Below are 20375 nucleotides of genomic sequence, written 5' to 3'. Positions count from 1 at the left end.
TTTTTTTTTTTTTTCCCTCTTGGAAAAAAGTGACCTGCTGGCCAGGACACTGTCCTTTTGAACCTCTTTCTTATTTCCACCACCTACCTGGTTAGATGTGTTAAGGATTTCCAAGCTTCCCCAATAAATAGTAGGTGATACAGTGAAATATATTTGTTTCTGATATTTTATATGCAGAGGGGCAGCTAGAGCCCTGAGAAGGGGAACAGTTGGTCAGATGTCTCCTGTGCATGGCCTGGGTTCTCCCAGAAGTTTTAGGGCTTCCACACAGTAACTGGCTCTGCGGTCATCCTGACTCAACAGGGAATTGCAATTATGTTTCTACAGTAACTGTGTTCATTCATGGAAATTTATGATCGCTTCTAGAAACCAGTGAGGGCCATGGCTGTGTAATTACAGGCTTAGGTTTCTGGAACATCTGCTGAAAGGCAGGCTAGCTGGTCTCCTCAGCTGAATATGAGGGCAGCATGCTTGAGGGTGCAGCAGAATCTGCTCTTCAGGGATCGATGGCGAAGCTGTACCAGGCGACCCCAAAAGAATGTACGTGTTGGGAGGAAACTTACCGGGTCAGCAGCAGGCAGACACCCAGACGTGTTTGGCTTATTAAGATAATTAAAAAATATGTGATCATGTCTGAAAATCCCAGACCGTGGAGAAATTCCACAAGAGAGGAAATACTTCCTGGTATATAAATGGGGATGTTAACAACAATACTCAGTCTGGTGGGTGGCCGTGAGAAGTCAGTGACATAATGCATGGGGTGGGCAGGTAAGTTGGTTCCGTAAACATTCGCTGTTATTTTTAATGATTGATTTTTTTCTTGTTTCTAGTTTGGAAGAGCACTGCTTCTGAAAAACTAGGCCAGTTTCAGCTAATCACTGTTAGCCCGGACATAAGCTGGCTCTGGGAAGCTCTGAGAGCCTTCACCCAGATAATCTAATTTAGAGCACATTTGCTCACAATGGCGGTACGAATGGTTAAATACAGAAAACCCAGCGTGTCTTCCAGATGTTTACTTTCCATGACACAGAGGCTAAATGTATGTCTTCACTCTGACAATGTCACCCCAAGAAAATAAGGAAACACCGTACAATTTTGCATTGAAATCTATCTCCTTTTCTCAGCCCATCCTTTTTTGCTTTAAATTAACAAAAAATATATATACTTTTTTATTTATTAAAATTTTTTTTTAATGTTTATTTATTTTTGAGAGACAGAGAGAAAGAGAGAGAGAGAGCGAGCATGAGCGGGGGAGGGGCAGAGAGAGGGAGACACAGAATCCGAAGCAGGTTCCAGGCTCTGAGCCGTCAGCACAGAGCCCATTGTGGGGCTCAAACTCATGAACTGGGAGATCATGATCTGAGCTGAAGTTGGCCGCTCAGCCGACTGAGCCACCCAAGTGCCCCTAATAAAAATACATACTTTCTAGGATGAGATTGCCAGCTAGATTTGACCAGCAGGGGGCAGGTACTGTATACTCATCTTTGTGATTCCCCCAAAGCTGTGAAATGTTCATCTCAATTATAAATGTATGTCTTCTATCATCTATCATAACAGAAGTTAAAAGGATTATTTTTAAAAACTTAGCAAATGAAAATAGGCACCTCAAATGCATTTAAAGCAGCTTCCATTTTATCAGAACATGTATATACTTTATCAATTTTAGGAAGCATATTTGTTTACATTTTAATATCCCTGAAATTGGGATGCATCTCAAAATTGATTGTAACTTAGACGCAGTAAAATATGGTAATTATTCAATTTAGGATTAGCGTATTAAGGTTTGTAAATTCACACTCCATTGAAGCATGACATGGGAGGCATATGAATTTGCATAGCCGAAGGCGAAGTTGTTTACCAAGTTATTCATAACTTCTTGCCCTAAATAAAATGAGAAGTTATTAGAAAAGACATAGAAGGAGGGATGCCTGGGTGGCTCAGTCAGTTGAGCATCCGACTTCGGCTCAGATCATGATCTCAAGGTTCGTGGATTCAAACCCCACGTCGGGCTTTGTGCTGACAGCTCAGAGCCTGGAGCCGGCTTCAGATTCTGTGTCTCCCTCTCCCTGCTCCTCCCCTGCTCATGCTCTGTCTCTCTCTCTCTCAAAAATAAATAAACATTAAAAAAAAAGACAAGAGAAAGCATATGAAGACTTTACGTGGTGCTTTAGTCTCTCAAGGATGTTTCTGACTCAGAATGAAATGACATTTAATTTTCATTCAGGTTGTAGCGTAGCGGCATTTAAATAATTATCAGTTGATGTCTAAAGCAATGCACATCTAAATGTTGTAACTTGCCAGGCTGTCTTTAAATATCTTCTCTACCTGTTCAGAATCATCAAATGGAATTTTCGAAAGTTTGAATTCCCCCTTCTTGTGATTTCACTTTAGCTACGACAAAATGAAACCCAACCCAGTGAGGATTGACATCTCATTTATTTCTAACCCTCATTATCAACCCATCCTTGATATTGAGGGAGCAGAAATTCTGTTCCCAGGTAGAGAAACTACCTGGGCAAATTCGGGAGGCCTTTGGAGGGCCAGAGGCAAGGTAAAAAACTGCTTTCCCGAAACACAAAACCATGGGTGTCGTCCAGTGGTAGTTGGAGAGCACGGTGCAGACCATTGTTTGTTGTAAGCTATTGAGGAGTGGGGAGTGGACTTAGCCAGAGGAGAGAGGGCTTGTTCTAGGAGTAAGTGCTTGGACTTCAGTTATAATTCACACTATCACTGTTTACATGCCTGGCCTTAAATAAATCACTTAAGCTCTCTAAACCTCAGTTTCCACACTTGTAAAATAGAGCATTGGGTCGTTTCTTTAAGCCTCTGTACCATTTGCTTCTGCCTCACCGGGGGCGGTACCATTTTCTACGTCGTGTCCTATTTTATGTATGATGACAATAATCCCCCCAGTAGACTGTAAACTCTTGAGAAGCACGTAATTCCCTTGCCTTTGTGCATCCCTAAACCTAGCAGTTGGAATGGTGCCTTGAGTAAGGCAGTCGCTCACTAGAGATGTGTTGCCTTGAATTGCATTGAACTAGAAGACAGCTAAGGTGCCCCTTCTGATGTTGTCATGCTGTCCTTAAAGCAGGAGGGACTCCCTATGGCTGAATGAGTTCTAGCTGGGTGGCTGCAATGTTGTGAAGTCAGTAAGCAGAGTCTGGAAGCGTGGGGAGAAGTTGCCATAGCTAATAAATTATGCTAGAAGACACCTTGCAAGGCCAGTTGATTGCGGGTCTGGCCCTGTGAGTTCTCAAGCAATCTTCAAAGCTCAGCAGGAGAGAAGAGGCAAGATGAATGGAGGGAAGAGAAATACAGAGGGGTGAACAGACTCTTTGAAAATGGGGAGCACGTGGAGCTACCAGCAGGTCAAATGCTGGTTGTTGCAGCCCAAGCCGACAAGATATTTCTTCGTGATGGTGACTATACTGTGGTTCTGTTTTCAGATATAGAACCTCCTAGAATCAAGTGCCCAAGTGTGAAGGAACGCATTGCTGAACCCAATAAGCTGACGGTCCGGGTGTCCTGGGAGACGCCGGAGGGCAGAGACACGGCAGATGGCATTCTAACTGAGTAAGTGCACCTTTGGCAGTGGGAAGGATGTTGCTTCTTTTATGAGAGACGTTTACTGCCCAGAGTGGGGAAGTGTATCTCTGCTGGTCCATTTATGCTTTCAGAGCACTCGTTTAGCAATTCCTCATTCATGAGCTATTTTTCTCCGTAGTCGTCTTCAGCACCTGCCATACTGTATATTTTGCTTATGTATTTGTTTATCGCCTGTCTCCACGATAGCATGTTTACTGCCATATCCCTAATGCCCAGAAACAGGCCTAGCACAGAGTTGGTACTCGGTAAATATTCGTCAAAGGAAAGGGAAGAAGGGAAGAAGAGGGATGGGAGGAGAAAGACGACGCTAGCTGGTTAACTCTGGGATAAAATCACCCCCGTTGCCTGCCCACGGGGCTCCTACTGAAGCCCTTAGGCCTCACTAAGCCATCACCCGCCTCCCTGATAAGCCTCCGTGTGTCCCAGGTAGAGCCAGACGCTGCCCCCTCCCCTTGTGCTCTGTGAGTATGGTTTAGTGCAGAACTTTCTATCCCTTGGTTTTTGGTAACTGCTCCTTTCAAAACTTTGACTTCTAGTTAAATTTTTTTAAACTTGTGACCACAATGGGGAGCGTGGATGGCTTAGTCATTTGAGCATCCGACTCTTGATTTCAGCTCAGGTCATGATCTCACGTTCTTGAGATAGAGCCCGCCGTCGGGCCCTGTGCTGACAGTGCAGAACCTGCTTGGGATTCTCTGTATCCCTCTCCCTCTGCTCCTCTCTGTGCTCTCTCTCTCAAAAATAAATGAACTTAAAAAAAAGTAAAAAATAGAGGCACCTGGGCAGCTCAGTCGGTTAAGCATCCAACTCTTGGTTTCGGCTCAGGTCATGATCTCGCACTTTGTGAGTTTGAGCCCTACGTTGGGCTCCACATTGAGAGTGCAGATCCTGCTTGGGATTCTCTCTCTCTCCCTCTCTCTGCCTCCTCTGACTTTCTTTCTGTGTCTCTCTCTAAATAATTAATTTTCAAACATTAAAAAAAAATAAAAATCAACTTGTGACTACATTAAAGACTTACAGAAGAAGTTTATAAAACCAGAGGAAGGGTCTTCAGCTTTCTTCCCCACCCCAACCCCATTCACCGGGACCAACTGTAGTAATAGTTTGACATACATCCAGAATGCTTTTTCAAATGTATGGTTCCCTTTGGGAAAGTTCAGCTACATGTTGTTCTAGTCTAGCACCTGGGCCTGTCCCCCTGCAGCTGTCTGATTGGCCTTGTTCCCTGGATGCCACTGCTTCATGTCAGCATGTTCACATCTGTGCCTTAAAGTTCACGGCCCTGTCAGACCTCCCTACTTGAGTTTCCATCTGCAGACAAAGGATACCTCTGACTTACTGCCTTATGAGCTACACGGCGGGGAAAGCCTTGCTAGAATCCTATCGGGCTCACTGCGCAAGAGGAAATATCTTAAGCAATTATGGGCAATGAGAGAACATCTACTGGGAAGATGTTCAGTCTTCACCCCTAAGCTCGGAAACAAGTGTTTCCTGTGAATTCACTTATTGACTCCTGGTGATGGTTATTTTCATGTCGCAGATGAAATAGAGTCTCCAAGAGGTTAGCGGCCACTCATTTGAAGTATGATTCCTCTCAGGTTTTTTTAAATGTTTATTGAGAGAGAGAGAGAGAGAGAGAGAACGAGAACGAGAGAGAACACACGGGGAGGGCCAGAGAGAGAATCCCAAGCAGGCTCCGCACTATCAGCATAGAGCCTGATGTGGGGCTTGATCCCAGGAACCGTGAGATCATGGCTTGAGCTGAAATCAAGAGTCAGATGCTTAACTCACTGAGCTACCCAGGCGCCCTGCTCTCAGGTTTATGTGCATTTGAATTGTGCTTCCTGAGGACCTTTGAGCATCTAAGACCCAAAGTGACACATTTCTAATGGTGGGATTTCTGGTGCTTTCCTAAGACCCTTCAGTTCATATCTTATGAACAGACACCCTGTCCACCTCTCTGGGAGGCTCTCTTCAGTGGTGACAATGATAATTTCACATATTCATTATTAGCAAATATTCTCATCATTGCTGAGAACTGTAGAGAGAAGGCCAATGAACCATGTGTTGGAAAACCAACCAACCTGGCATGTGATCATGCCGCACTTATTGGTATTCTCCTCGGCCAAGAAGAAAGCTACTACAGTTGCCCTAGTTATGTGATCTTGGGTGAGTTCCCTAAACTTTTGATGCCTCAGTTTCCTCATCTGTGAAATGGAGATAATAATACCTATCTCATAAGGTTGTTGTGAGGTTTAATATGTGTAAAATGCCTGGAACTGTGCCTAAAATATGTATATAAAGTTTATATAAGTACAAAGAACCTATTATTATTACTACACCGGGATAATCAAGGAATCACAATAAAGTTGCCTTTTGCTCAGGAAAGCTCTCCACTAGGCCAGACAGCAAAAAAAGAGACAATTCTAGCACCCCCCTGCAGGCCCAAATTTCCAATGACTACTTGGACTATACCCTCAAATGATTTTCCTCACAGAAAATTCCCTCACCCTCTCCAGAGTGAGGCAATTAAGGGTCCCCCTGGAACGAAGGTGGGCCTGGAAGAAGACTTGCGCCCTGGGTTCTCAGCATGCCCCATCATCTGTTCTACCTCCCAGTGAGAAAAATGAATCTAAATTTGCCAGGAATTGGCGACTTCCTTGTTCTGGTGTCAAACTGTTCTTCCAAAGCAGAATAAAGCTCAGGAAGTTCCGTTCTTCAAGAAATCTTTGTTCTAGTCAGATTGGCCTAATGGCTCTCCCTCAGTATCTCCACATCCAGGGCAGAGTGGGTGCTGAACACGTGCCCGTAATGATCATCATTGATCCTTAGGCCCACAATGGCCTAGTTGTTGTTAGGCCCTTAATGATCATCTTTGGTGTTTCTGTTTTTTTCCCCCTTCTTTAAGTGTTATTCTAAAAGGCCTCCCACCAGGCTCAAATTTTCCAGAAGGAGACCACAAGATCCAGTACACAGTCTATGACAGAGCTGAGAACAAGGGCGTTTGCAAATTTCGAGTTAAAGTAAGAGGTAAGAATACTGCTTATTGGCTTTTTCCTCTCTTTACAGGAGCAAAGGGAAGTAGGCCCTCAAGCAAGAACCCTTTATGAACTCCTGCTGCCATGGAGATACTTGCCAGCTTTGGATTAGCCTCTGATGAGGCTAGGGGAAGTGGGCCATCTTAATGGCTGAATTTCAGAATACAACTCTGGATGAGGTTCAGTGCTGGCAGATTATTTATGAGGTCTGAGGGAGCAGTAAGCCAGTCTCGCATGAGCCCACAGCTGGCTGTCCCAGAAGAATCTTATTTTGATAACTTTTTCATCCCCGGGCTTGAGTGACCAGCTAAAGCCTCTGAGTCCTTCTATAAAGGAGGTTAGGAGCCCCCTAGCTTGGGCCATCAGGAGTCCATGTTCTTGGTGTTCCAGAACCTTTGTTCTCCCTGAAAAAAATATTTTTAAGATTTATTTTATGCCTCATGGCTTGGGCAGCTAATTCCTAACCATCTTTATTCTTTATTCTTTTGGGTTCAACCTCCTCATGTATAGCACAGGGACTAAACCAGTTGATCTCAGTGGTCTCATTGGTATGAATGGTAAACATTCCAAGGCCCACCCACTGGCCAGATAGTCATATGTGCCCCCTCACTCATTCACAGGCCAGTAGAGAAGCTTGACTGCAAGACTGCTGCCTTCCCTGGTTACTCTGTGGAGGGTAGCTCAACACTGAGCCTCCTCTGGCCTTGTGTCCCTACAGTCCGCCGCTGTGGCAAACTCAACGCCCCAGAGAACGGTTACATGAAGTGCTCCAGCGATGGCGATAATTACGGGGCCACCTGTGAGTTCTCCTGCATCGGTGGCTATGAGCTACAGGGTAGTCCTGCCCGAGTCTGTCAGTCCAACCTGGCCTGGTCTGGCACGGAGCCCACCTGTGCAGGTATGAGTACAGCCCTCTACCCAGCCAGCGGCAGAACCCGAAGACCCTTGGGTTCTGGATTCCAGTACAGGGAGCGAGGGCTTCATTCTGTACACTTTGAAAGGTTCAGCGCCATCCCTCTTTATCTGAGGAGGGAAAATGGTCCCTGAATCTGGGGCAGCTCATCTCATCCACCTTCCTCCTTTGCCTCTGTCCATCTCCTGATTTCTCTCTCATGCCCTCTAAGGAAGAAGCTGGAGGTGGGAACCCAGAGCCCGCCATTAGTGACTTTGCAAATTAGCAAAGTCCGCTTTAGGTACCCTTAGCCTTCCCTTCTACAAATGTGAGGATCTTTTTTGGCAAAGCCAGGATACTACTGCGTATGGACAGTATAATGCCTGCTTTGCAGCACTGGCTTGAAAGTCACACAGACCGTGGGCATTCAGGATGTTTCCTCCTCAGGTCAAATGAGGAAGACCATACCTTACCTACTACTTGAGTTGTCGTAAGGAGTAAATGAGGCCATCCATTGAACAGTGGACTAGAGCAGTGCCTGTCACAGGGTAAGGGCTCAATGCATGTCCGCTCTTATTACCAAGGAACACAGATTGGGCTGGGTAATGATAATGGTGTGAAATTTGGACTAGCCAGAAGATTCTGGGCATATCTTTTATTTATATACTCCACTTCTCCCCACCCCCCCACCCCGCATTTCCTGGTACTTTCTCATCTTTATGTTTCCTTTTAAACCCCAGCCATTCAGAGTTGGGTGAGAGAGAGACACATGTAGACCATCAGCTAAATGCCCAGTGTTCTTCAGTTTCATACGTTAAGGTACAAATAACTTCCTGAGGCAGGGAGAGTAATGCCCATCCTCCAAAGATGTTCCACAGCCTAATCCCTAGAACCTGTGACTATATTACCTGTAATAATATATTAGCTGCATCTATTACCTGAATAATATATTACCCAAATATATTACCTAGGACCTGTGAATATAAAGGGGACTTTGCAGAGGTAATCAAGGATTTTGAGATGGGGAGGGTAGCTTGGATTTTCCAGGTGGGCCCAATGTAGTCACAAGGGTCCTTATAAGGGGGAGGCAGAGAAAATGATGGAAGCAGAAGGTGGAGAGGAGAGAGAGGTGAAGATAGCACGCTGCTGACTTCCAAGATGCAAGAACGGCCATGAGCCTGGAAATGAAGGTGGCCTGGAAATGAAGGTGGCCTCTAGATGCTGGGAAAGGCAAGGATACAGGTTCTTCCCTAGAGCACTGGGGGGAATGCAGGCCTGGCAACCCTTTGACTTTAGCCCAGTGAAACTGATTTTAAACTCCTGATTGCCAGGACTGGAGGGGAATTTGGTGGGTTACGCCCCTATAATTATGGTGCTCTGGGATAGCTGTAAGAAAAAAACTGATACACTTCCCCATTCCCCAACCCCGTGCTTCTTGGGACCATCTCCCACATGAACCACTTACAGGTGAAATTTTATCTTGGGGTTTACTTCTTGATGCATACACTTCTGTAGGTTATCACAGGCTAGGTTGAGCCAGGACAAGCAGAGGCTTTCTCACGCATCTGGCCATTTCTCATTCCAGCCATGAATGTCAACGTGGGTGTCAGAACAGCAGCGGCACTTCTGGACCAGTTTTATGAGAAAAGGAGACTCCTCATTGTGTCCACACCCACAGCCCGGAACCTTCTATACAGGCTGCAGTTGGGAATGCTGCAGGTGAGTCCTTGCAGCAGGGCAAAGGTGAGGGGGAGACCTCTCACAGGAAGGGTTCATTGATTTCATTAAAAGCAAAGGCCAGATTCAGTGCCTCATCTAGTTACCACGAACTTCAGGAACTGGCACTTTCGAGCTATCTCCATTCATTTCTGGGTCTGGGGCATAACCTGCTTAACCTGGACTCACAGAGCTAACCCACTTGTTTTCCAACTAATAAGGTTTGTCTTCGCTAGTAAGCCTCATTCACCTGCCATCCAGAATAGTTGTCTTTGTTGAACCTGTCCAGGATATGCCTATGCTGGAGGTCATCATTCAGTTGTTTGCCCAAAAGGAATGAGGGGAGTCCGGGAGCCCTCAGGCCCCAGATCCTGCTCCAGGGAGCTTCCCCAAGTCTCTTAGAGTTCCTCAGAGAATGATGGCTCTCTTTAAGAACCGTGGTTCTCAAAGTGTGGTCTGTGGACCAGCAGCATCCGCATCGCTTGGGAGCTTGTTAGAGATACAAATTCTCCCCCATCGCAGACCTACTGGGTCTAATCTACATTTTAACAAGACCACCAGGTGATTCCTAAGCAACTGAAAGTTTGAGGTACACTTTTCTAGAAATGTGCCTTTCTCCATGATGTAAATTTTGTAGCTACAAAATGAGGCAAGCAGGGTCTTCTGAAAACAAACAAACAAACAAACAAACAAACAAACAAACCAAAAGCCAGAAACAGAAAAGGATAGAAGTAGATCTTGCTAGATGTTGTCCAGAAGCTGCTATGCAACAAGAATGGCCAACCTGACTGAAAGCTAAGGAGGCAGAATGTTATGCTGGGTCATGGACAATGGTGCTTCACGTTTTTGTTTTTGTTTTTTTTCATTTTATTTTTTTTATTTTTTTTCAATATATGAAATTTATTGTCAAAATGGTTTCCATACAACACCCAGTGCTCATCCCAAAAGGTGCCCTCCTCAATACCCATCACCCACCCTCCCCTCCCTTCCACCCCCCCTCAACCCTCAGTTCTCAGTTTTTAAGAGTCTCTTATGCTTTGGCTCTCTTCCACTCTAACCTCTTTTTTTTTTTTTCCTTCCCCTCCCCCATGGGTTTCTGTTAAGTTTCTCAGGATCCACATAAGAGTGAAACCATAGGGTATCTGTCTTTCTCTGTATGGCTTATTTCACTTAGCATCACACTCTCCAGTTCCATCCACGTTGCTACAAAGGGCCATATTTCGTTCTGTTTTTGTTTTTTAATTTCATCTATTACAGTGAATAAGACTATTTCAAACAATCTTGGTTTAATCAAAAGCTACAACTTTAGGTCTCATATCAGTATTAATGCAATGATAATGATAAGTCTTTCTTCCTTTTCCCCCGTGTACTTTTAGGGCTTCATGTAAACTCTGAAGAATCGTGCAAAATGTTTTAGGCTCCTTTGACAGGAACTCAACTCATTACATCTTTATTCCCAATCCCTACCACCTTACTTCCATCTTTGTAACCTTTTGTCCCAGTTAGGGACTTGCTCTCAGGGATCACCAGCCTACACGGCTCCACTGTGTGGGAAGCTGGCCTTGCAGGCTACATTACATAAGCATACATTTCCTGACTCCTTAGTTTCATAGAAAAATGAATAAGCCAGACAACTTGCTTTTCCTCTACTTTGGCAAACTATGGCTTTTGCGAGTGAAATTTGATTGGAACGCCACCACCCTCATTCATTTGTGCATTGCCTGTGGCTGCTTTTGCACTCCAGTGGCATAGCTGTGTAGTTAGGACGGAGACCATCCAGCCCCGTGAAGCCCAAAATATTTACTATCTGGCCCTTTACCAAAAACTGTTTGCTGACCCCTGTCTGAGTCTATCTCATCCTTTCGGATACTTGCTAAATTACTGATGAAATAGTTGTGATGCCAGCAGGTAGGGTCCAAGGACCCAGAGAGGGCGTCCCTTAGGACCAGCCAATCAGGTCCCAGTCTGCACACAAGAGAGAAATTAAGTAGGAGCCAGCAGGAGGTGAAAGTGAAGTTTACTGAAGGTATAGAAAGCGTGTAGGTACAGAGCGTCTGGGAGACTCAGAAAGGAAAGGAGAGAGTGTCCCATCTTTGTTCCGGGTCTGGGGCTTATACTGAGGATCATGGTCTGGTGCACGTGCCCTCTCAGGCATCCAGGAACTGGTCAGAACAAAGACGAGGGCCCAGGTGTTAGTCTTTGGAGCCAGGAGATCTTGGCGTCGAGATATCTAGCGCTGGTGGTCTGGAATATGCCTGTGATGGCTTCCTCTGGTCGTTCTCACCTGGTCCTTCCTTAAATGTTATCTGTTTGAAAGAAGTCATTAATTTCTTGTCCCTTAGGAGGAGGACATACACTATTTGCATTATAACATGTGTAAAGCGGGGGTGCGAGAATAGCAAGAATGGAAGCAGGAAGAGGAGCAAAAAGCAGATTTTTATAGAGTCCTTCAGTTTTCCTGTCTCGGTTGGACAAGATATTTGGTATCAAGGTCCTCATGTGTGACCCCCATGACATATTTACATTGGCATTTTAACCAGAGCTTTCAAGGAAAGGTTTGATTGAGATAGGTGGTTCAGTTACAGTAATAAATCTATGTATTTTTATACTTTTTACCAATTCTGTTACCTTATAGAGAGTTGTTTCAGTGCAGTGGTATTGTAGTAAAATGCTTGGTGTTGTAATGACTCAGGAGTTTAAATTTTCTTTCCCCGTTTAGCCAGATTCATCTTACATTACTTTCATGTTCCCTATTGCCATTGCTGTTCCTGATGTGACCTCCGGGCACATGGTTGAGGGCCACATTCCTGAAGCTCTTGCCAAGGGCCAATTTAGAGGATTGGAACTTGCTTTTCTTTCTCTGCCTCTTTTTTAATGTTTATTTATTTTTGAGAGAGACAGAGCGTGAGCGGGAGAGGGGCAGAGGGAGAAGGAGACACAGAATCCGAAGCAGGCTCCAGGCTTTAGGCTCTGAGCTGTCAGCACAGAGCCCGATGCGGGGCTCAAACCCACGAACCATGAGATCATGACCTGAGCTAAAGTCAGATGCTCAACTGACTGAGCCACCTAGACGCCCCTGGGATTTTCTATATATAGTATCATGTCATCTGCAAATAGTGAGAATTTTGGATGTCTTTTATTTCTTTTTGTTGTCTGATTGCTGTGGCTAGGACTTCCAGTAGTATATGTTGAATAAAAGTGGTGATAGTGGACATACTTCTCTTATTCCTGATCTTTAAAAAAAAAATTTTTTTTAATGTTTATTTATTTTGAGAGAGAGAGAGATACAGCATGAGCTGGGGAGGGGCAGAGAGAGAAGGAGACACTGAATCGGAAGCAGGCTCCAGTCTCTGAGCTGTCAGCACAGAGCCCGACACGGGGCTTGAACTCACGGACCCCGAGATCATGACCTGAGCTGAAGTTGGACACTTAACCGACTGAGCCACCTAGGCACCCCCTCTTACTCCTCATCTTAAGGCAAAAGCTCTCAGTTTTTCACCATTGACGATGATGTTAGCTGTGGGTTTTTCATATATGGCCCAGGGGCACCTGGGGGACTCAGTCGATTAAGCATCCAACTCTTGATCTCATCTTAGGTCTTGATCTCACGGTCATGAGTTCAAGCCCCGCATTGGACTCTATGCTGAAGGCTTGAAGCCTACTTAAAAAAATATTAGACTACAGAAAAACAGTATTTTCATATATGGCCTGTATAATGTTGAAGTATGTTCCCTCTAAACCTACTTTGTTGAAGGTTTTTATCATGAATGGATGTTGTACTTTGTCAAAATGCTTTTTCTTGATCTGTGGAGATAATCATATGGTTTTTATCCTTTCTCTTATTGATGTATCACATTGATTTGTGAATATTGAGCCATCTTTGCATTGCAGAAATAAATCCCTCTTGATCATGGTGAATAATTTTTTTAGTGTATCTTTGGATTTTGGTTTGCTCATACTCCGTTGAGAATTTTTGCATCTATGTTCATCAAAGATATTGGCCTATAGTTCTTCTTTTGTGGTGTCTTTATCCGGTTTAGGTATCAGGGTAATGCTGTCCTCATAGAATGAATTTGGAAGCTTTCCCACCGCTTTTATTTTTTGGAATATTTTGAGAAGAATATGTATTAACTCTTCTTTAAATGTTTGATAGGATTCAACTGTGAAGCCAACTGGTTCTGGACTTGTTTCTTGGGAGTTTTTTGATTACTGATTCAATTTCATTGCTGGTAATCAGGCTGTTCCAATTTTCTATTTCTTCTTGATTCAGTTTTAGGAGGTTACATGTTTCTAGGAATGTATCCATTTCTTCTAGGCTATCCAATTTGTTGGCATATAGTTTTCCATAACATTCTCTTAATAATTATTTGTTTTTCTGTGGTGTTGGTTGTTATTTGTCCTCCATGATTTTTGCTTTTGAGTGCTCTCTTTTTTTCTTTTTTTGATTAGTCTGGCTAAAGGTTTATAAATTTTGTTAATCTTCTCAAGAAATGAGCTTCTGGTTTCATTGATGTGTTCTGTTGGGGGTTTTTAGGTTGTATTTCATTTATTTCTGCTCCAATCTTTATTATTTCCTTCCTTCTACTGGTTTTGGGTGGGTTTTTTTCTGGTTCCACCCACTCCTTTGGGTGTTTTTTTTTCTGTAAGATTAGGTTGTTTGAGATTTTTCATGCTTCTTGAGGTAAGCCTGTATTGCTAATAAACTTCCCTGTTGGAATGGCTTTTGCTGCATCACAAAGACTTTGGACCATTGTGTTTTCATTTTCATTTGTCACCATTTATATTGTGATTTCCTCTTTGATTTCTTCCTTGAGCCATTCATTGTTTAGTAGCATGTCATTTAACCTCCATGTATTTGTTTCTTTCCAGATTCTTTCTTTTCTTATAGTTGATTTCAAGTTTAATAATGTTGTGGTCAGAAAAGATGCATGGTATGACCTCAATCTTTTTGAATTTGTGAGACCTTGTTGTGGCCAAACATGAGATCTGTTCTGGAGAATGTTCCATGTGCACTTGAAAAGAATGTGTATTCTCCTGTTTCGGGATATAAAGTTCTGAATATATCTGTTAAATTCATCTGGTCCAATGTGTCATTTAAAGCCATTATTGTCTTGTTGATTTTCTGTTTGATTGAATTGGCCATTGATGTAATGAGATGTGAAAGCCCCCTACCATTATTGTATTCCTATTGGTTACTTCCCTTATGTTTCCTATTAGCTGCTTTATGTATTTGAGTGCTTTCATGTTGGGTGCATAAATATTTACAGTTATATCTTCTTGTTGGCTTCTCCCCATTTATAATTACATAGTTCCCATCTTTGTCTCTTGTTACAGTCTTTGTTTTTAATGTCTATTTTGTCTGATACAAGTATTGATACCATGGCTTTCTTTTCACTTCCATCTGCATGATCAATATTTCTTCATCCTTTCACTTTCTTTTTTTTAAAGTTTATTTATTTTTGAGAGAGAGAGAGAGAGAGAGAGAGAGAGAATCCCAAGCAGGCTCCATGCTGTCAGCACAGAGCCTGATGTGGGGCTCGAACTCACGAACCATGAGATCATGACCTGAGCCAAAATCAAGAGTCAGTTGCTTAACTGACTGAGCCACCCAGGGGCCCTCTGTCCCTTCACTTTGAATATGCATGTGTCGGGGCGCCTGGGTGGCTCAGTCGGTTAAGTGTCCGACTTCGGCTCAGGTCATGATCTCGCGGTCCGTGGGTTCGAGCCCCACGTCGGGCTCTGTGCTGACAGCTTAGAGCCTGGAGCCTGTTTCAGATTCTGTGTCTCCCTCTTTCTCTGACCCTCCCCTGTTCATGCTCTCTCTTTGTCTCAAAAATAAATAAATGTTAAGAAAAAATTAAAAAAAAATATGCATGTGTCTTTAGGTCTGAAGTGAGTCTCTTGTAGGCAGCATATAGCTGGGTCTTGTTTTTTTTGTTTTTTTTTTTGTTTGTTTTTTATCCATTCCATCACCATACGTCTCTTTTGATTAGAGTGTTTAGTCAATTTACATTCAAAGTTGTTATTGATACATTTGTACTTATGCCATTTTGTTACTTGTTTCATGGTTGTTTTTGTCTTTCTTCTGTTTCTTCCCTTGTTCTCTTTTCTCATAAGTTGGCTTTCTTTAGTGATAGACTGGGATTCCTTTCCCTTTATTTTTGCATATGTAGTACTGTTTTTTTTAATTGTGGTTACTTTGGGTTTATATGTAACCTCCATGCATCTTAAGTTGATGTTTGAGTTTGAGACCATTCTAAAATCACTAAATTTTTACTCTTCTCTGCTCCCAGGTTTAGGTATGTGATGTCAAAGTTTACATCCTTTTATTTTGTGAATCCCTTGACTGATTTAAACAAATTTTTTAAATTTATTTTCTGAGAGAGACACAGAGCAGCAGGACAGAGAGAAAGGGACAGAGAGAATCCCAAGCAGGCTCCACACTGTCAGTACAGAGCCCGATGCAGGGCTCAAACTCATGAACTGTGAGATCATGACCTGAGCTGAAACCAAGAGTCAGACGCTTAACCGACTGAGCCACCCAGGTGCCCCCTTTGACTGATTTTTATAGATATAATTATTTTTACTACTTTTTTGCTTCATACTTTTCTTATTCTTGATTATGGTCTTTCCTTTTTCCACTCAAAGAATCCCCTTTAACATTTCTTGTAAGGCTAGTTTGGTGGTGACGAATTCCTTTAACTTTTGTTTGTCCAGGAACCTCTTTATCTCTCCTTCTATGCTGAATGATAGCCTTGCTGGACAGAGCATTCTTGGTTGTAGGTTTTTCACTTTTAGCACTTTGAATATATTGTGCCACTCCCTTCTGGCCTGCAAGCATTCTGCTAAAAAATCAGCTGATAACCTTATGGGGTTTCCCTTGTGTGTAACTGTTTTTGCTGCTTTTTGTCATTTTAATTACTCTGTTTCTTGTTGTGGACTTTCTTGGGTTGATTTTGCTGGGGGTTGTCTGTGCCTCCTGGACCTGGATTCTGTTGCCTTTCCCAGATTCAGGATGTTTTCAGCTATTCTTTCAAATAATTTTTCTGCCCCCTTTTCTCTCTCCTCTTTCTCTGGAATCCCTGTAATGCAAATGTTATTATGCTTGATGATGTAACTGAGTTCCCTTAATCTATTTTCGTTTTTTACTGTTCTTTTTTCTCTATTCTGTTCAGCTTGATTGCTTTTCATTACTGTGTCCTCCAGGTTGATGATCTGCTCTTCTGATTCCTCTAGTCTACTATTTATTCCATATAGAATATCGTTAGTTCCAGTTAAGTTCATCTCTGATTGGTTCTTTTTTATGTTTTCTCTCTCTTTATTGAGGGTCTCACTGAGGTTCTCCACTCCTTTTTCAAGTCCAGGTGAGTATCTTTATGACCATTACTCTAAATTCTCTGTCAGACATAATACTTCTCTCCATTTATTTTAGCGCTCTTGCTATGCTTTTGTTTTCCTGTTCTTTCGTTTAGGACATATTCCACTGTCTCCTCATTTTGCCTCTCTATGTGTTACAAAAGTGGGATATATTTCCTTCTCTTCCTTTAGTGCCCTGCAGTGCAATGTACCGTGTTCACCAGAACCTGTTTGTCCTTTGTGGACAGGACTCGGTCCCTGTGTTTTTAGTGAGCCAGTCCAGGGCTGCCTTGGACCTGAGTTGGGTCAGACCAGACATCTGCCAGAACTGCAGGAGCACCGAACTGCAGGGTGCTCTCTCTGTGTTGTACCCTGAGAAGTTTTCATTGGTGGGCGGTGCCTGTAGTCAGACAAGATGTCTGCTCCCAGCCTACTGCTGGGGCTGAAGTTAAACTGGTGTGTGGGGTTTTCTTCCCCTCTCCCTGGGGCAGGAGACACTTTGACATGGTGCTTGCCCCTGTCGGGGTTGCTTGCACACTGCTGTACTTGGGGCACCACTTTGGATGGACTCCTGCTAAGGGTGTGTTGGAGGGGGTGGGGCCACAGGAGAATATCGGGGCAGAAGGGAGTTGCACAGTGCCAGCAAGGTGCCAGGGCAAGATAGCAAGATAGATGAAGAGTGTTAGTGCTGCACTGGTTCCTGCAGGTGTTGGTGTATCTGGGCTGGAGGGCTTGGGTGGGAAATGGGGCCCTCCAACTCTTTTGGTCTTGGAGAAGTCTGTCAAAAATCCCTGCCCCTCCAGCACATGTGCTGAGCTTAGGAAACATTCATCTTTTCCCTGTATACCCCAGGCATTTTTCAAACTGCTGCTTTTCTGCTGTATCTCAGCAGGGCTTTTTGTTGCGCTGCCTTTTAAAAAAAATTTTTTTAATGTTATTCTTGAGAGAGAGAGTTGGGGGGAGGGGCAGAAGTAGGGAGACACAGAATCTGAAGCAGGCTCCAGGTTCTGAGCTGTCAGCACAAAGCCCGATGCAGGACTCAAACTCTAACTCATGAACCTCAGGATCATGACCTGAGCCGAAGTCAGAAGCTTAACCAACTGAGCCACCCAGGCTCCACTGTTTCAATGTTCCATGTGTTGAGCCCCACTATACGGATTCACAGAGTTGACCCCTGTGCTTTTCAAACCAAATATTCTGGGGACTCATCTTCCCAGTGCTGGTCCCCCATGCCTGGAGTACCTGTTGTGGGGTCTGTTACTCTCCCCTTTCCACACCCACAGCATTCCTCCTTCCCATGGACAGTCCCACCAGTCAGTTTGTCTCCTGATTGCATCTCTACCCTTCCTAGCCTCTTTGCTGTGGCCTCTTTCCTATATTTAGCTGTGGAGAGCCTGTTGTGCCAGTCTCTGGGTCATTTTCTGGTTATTTTCACTGATCTAGGTGTTATCTAGGTATATACATGGGATGCGGTGAGCCTAGGATCCTCCTATTCTGCCATCTTCCTGAAAACCTTTTGCCTTTCTTTTGATGTCAGATTCAGACTATTATCACCAAAACCTATGTCAAGGAGCTTATTGCCTTTTTTTTTAGCCCTAAGATATTTATGGTTTCAGGTTTTACATTAAGTGTTTAACCCAATTGATTTTATTTTTGTATATGGTATAAGATAGTAGTCCAGTTTTCCCAAGACCATTTATTGAAGAGACCATCCTTTCCTTTCCCTATTTTATACTCTTGGCTCCTTTGTCATAAATTAGACCATATATGTATGAGTTCTGTTCCATTGATCTATGTGTTTTTATGCCAATACCATACTGTTTTGTTTACTATAGCCTTGTAATATAGTTTAAAACCAGGAATCGTGATGCCTCCAGCTTGGTTCTCAAAATTGCTTTCGGTTTTCAGGATCTTTTGTAATTTTGTACAAATGTTAGCATCGTTTGATATATTTCTATGAAAAATGGCTTTTGAATTCTGATAGAGATTTCACTGAATCTGCAGATTGCTTTGGATAGTATGGACATGTTAACAGTATTAATTCTTCCAGTTCTTGAAGATGGAATATATTTCTATTTGTGTGTCTTTTTCAGTTTCTTTCATCAATGTCTTATGGTTTTAAACAGTGTACAGGTTTTAACTTCCTTGGTTAAATTTATTCCTAAATTTATTCCTTGGAAAACAATTGGGATCATTTTCTTAATTTCTCTCTCTGATAGTTTGCTATTAGTGTACAAAAAGGCAAAAGATTTTTGTATGTTGATTTTATATCCTTTAACTTTACTGAATTCATTTATTAGTTCTAACAGTATTTTGGTGGAGTCTAGGATTTTCCATATGTGTCATCTGCAAATAGTAAGTTTTACTTCCTTTCTAATTTGGGTGGCTTTTATTTCTTTTTCTTGTCTAATTGCTCTGGGAAGGACTTCGAGTACTATGTTGAATGAAAGTGGTGAGAACGGGCTTCCTTGTCTTGTTCCTGATCTTAGAGGAAAAGCTCTCAGCTTTTCACCATTGAGTGTGATGTTCAATGTAGGCTTGTCATATATGGCATTTACTATTTTATTTGTTTCCCCTATAACCACTCTGCTGAGAGTTTTTATCCTAAATGGATATTGAATTTTGTCAAATGCTTTCTCTGTATCTGTTGAGAGGATCATATAATTTTTATCCTTCATTTTGTTAACATATCACATTGATTGGCAGATGTTGAACCATCTTTGCATCTCTGAAATAAATGCCACTTGATGTTGGCATATGATTCTTTTAATGTATTGTTGAAATACAATACATTATAGGTTCGCTAATGTTTTGATGAGGATTTTTGAATCTATGTTCATCAGGGATATTGGCCTGTAATTTTTTTCCTATGGTGGCCTTATCTGATTTTGGTATAAGGGAAATGCTAGCCTCATAAAATAAGTTTAGAAATGTTCCCTCCTGTTCTAAATAATCGGAATTCATGATAGCTGCTCTTCCAGTTTTGTAGAGGAAGAATTTGTTAATTATAAGGGAAAAGGAATGTAAGGAAATAAACAATTATAGTAAACTTAAAGAGGGAGAGAGGTACAGAGAAGAACAAAGAAGGCTTAACATATCGAATCAGGTACTTACAACATCCAACCTTCTGGCTGGGGAAGCCCTGCTGAACAGCCTGACTGGAGTCCCAGCTGACGGTCCTGGGTGAAGCGTCCTCCCCTCAGGTGAGACTTCCAACCAGCTCTTCTTGCCAGGGCAACATATACACTACCTGTGTGTCATTTATGGTTAGTCGTTAAGTTTGTCCAAGCACAGTCCCGAGCGAGCTGGGTTTTGTTTTTTGTTTTTGTTTTTTTTTTTTTCTGTTTCTCTTATCATACCTCACAATCTTAGGAGTCTGGGAATCTGCATATACCTCTTCCCTCCCCGATCCATTCCAGGAGGCCAGCCTGGTCTGACTCAAGGAGGAAGATGAGGCACATTAATCCCTCCTGGCATCAGGAACAGAAGAGCCAGTTCTGATCCCGAGGCCAGATATGGAGTACAAGCCAATTAAGCCCCCGTGATTGTATATGTGCAGCTCTGGGCAGAAATGGATGCCAAGTCACATAAACAACTTCTATACAGAACACTTGCTCTTCTGTTTGTTGTTGTTGTTGTTGTTGTTGTTGTTGTTTTGGAAGCACTTGAGAAGGATTTGTATTTTCTTTGAGTTTTGGGGAGAATTCACAAGTGAAGCTGTGTGGTCCTGGTCTTTGGTTTGTTGGGAGGTTTTTGATTAACAA

At 42.9% G+C, this 20375-nt stretch overlaps 1 protein-coding gene across 1 annotated transcript in view; it reads left to right on the top strand.

Annotated features, from left to right (window-relative positions):
* SRPX (sushi repeat containing protein X-linked) overlaps positions 1 to 20375 on the top strand; it is a 60729-nt gene that overhangs the window by 14254 nt on the left and 26100 nt on the right. Inside the window, exons 4-7 of the mRNA XM_030304978.2 lie at positions 3450 to 3576; positions 6518 to 6639; positions 7366 to 7545; positions 9125 to 9258. Of these exons, the coding sequence (XP_030160838.1) occupies positions 3450 to 3576; positions 6518 to 6639; positions 7366 to 7545; positions 9125 to 9258 (563 nt within the window). The remainder of the gene's footprint in view (positions 1 to 3449; positions 3577 to 6517; positions 6640 to 7365; positions 7546 to 9124; positions 9259 to 20375) is intronic.

The sequence above is a fragment of the Lynx canadensis genome, chromosome X (assembly GCF_007474595.2).
Source record: "Lynx canadensis isolate LIC74 chromosome X, mLynCan4.pri.v2, whole genome shotgun sequence".
NCBI classification, from domain to species: Eukaryota; Metazoa; Chordata; class Mammalia; order Carnivora; family Felidae; genus Lynx; species Lynx canadensis.
Note: the sequence above shows the minus strand (reverse complement) of the source record. Positions and strands in the feature narration are given on the sequence as shown.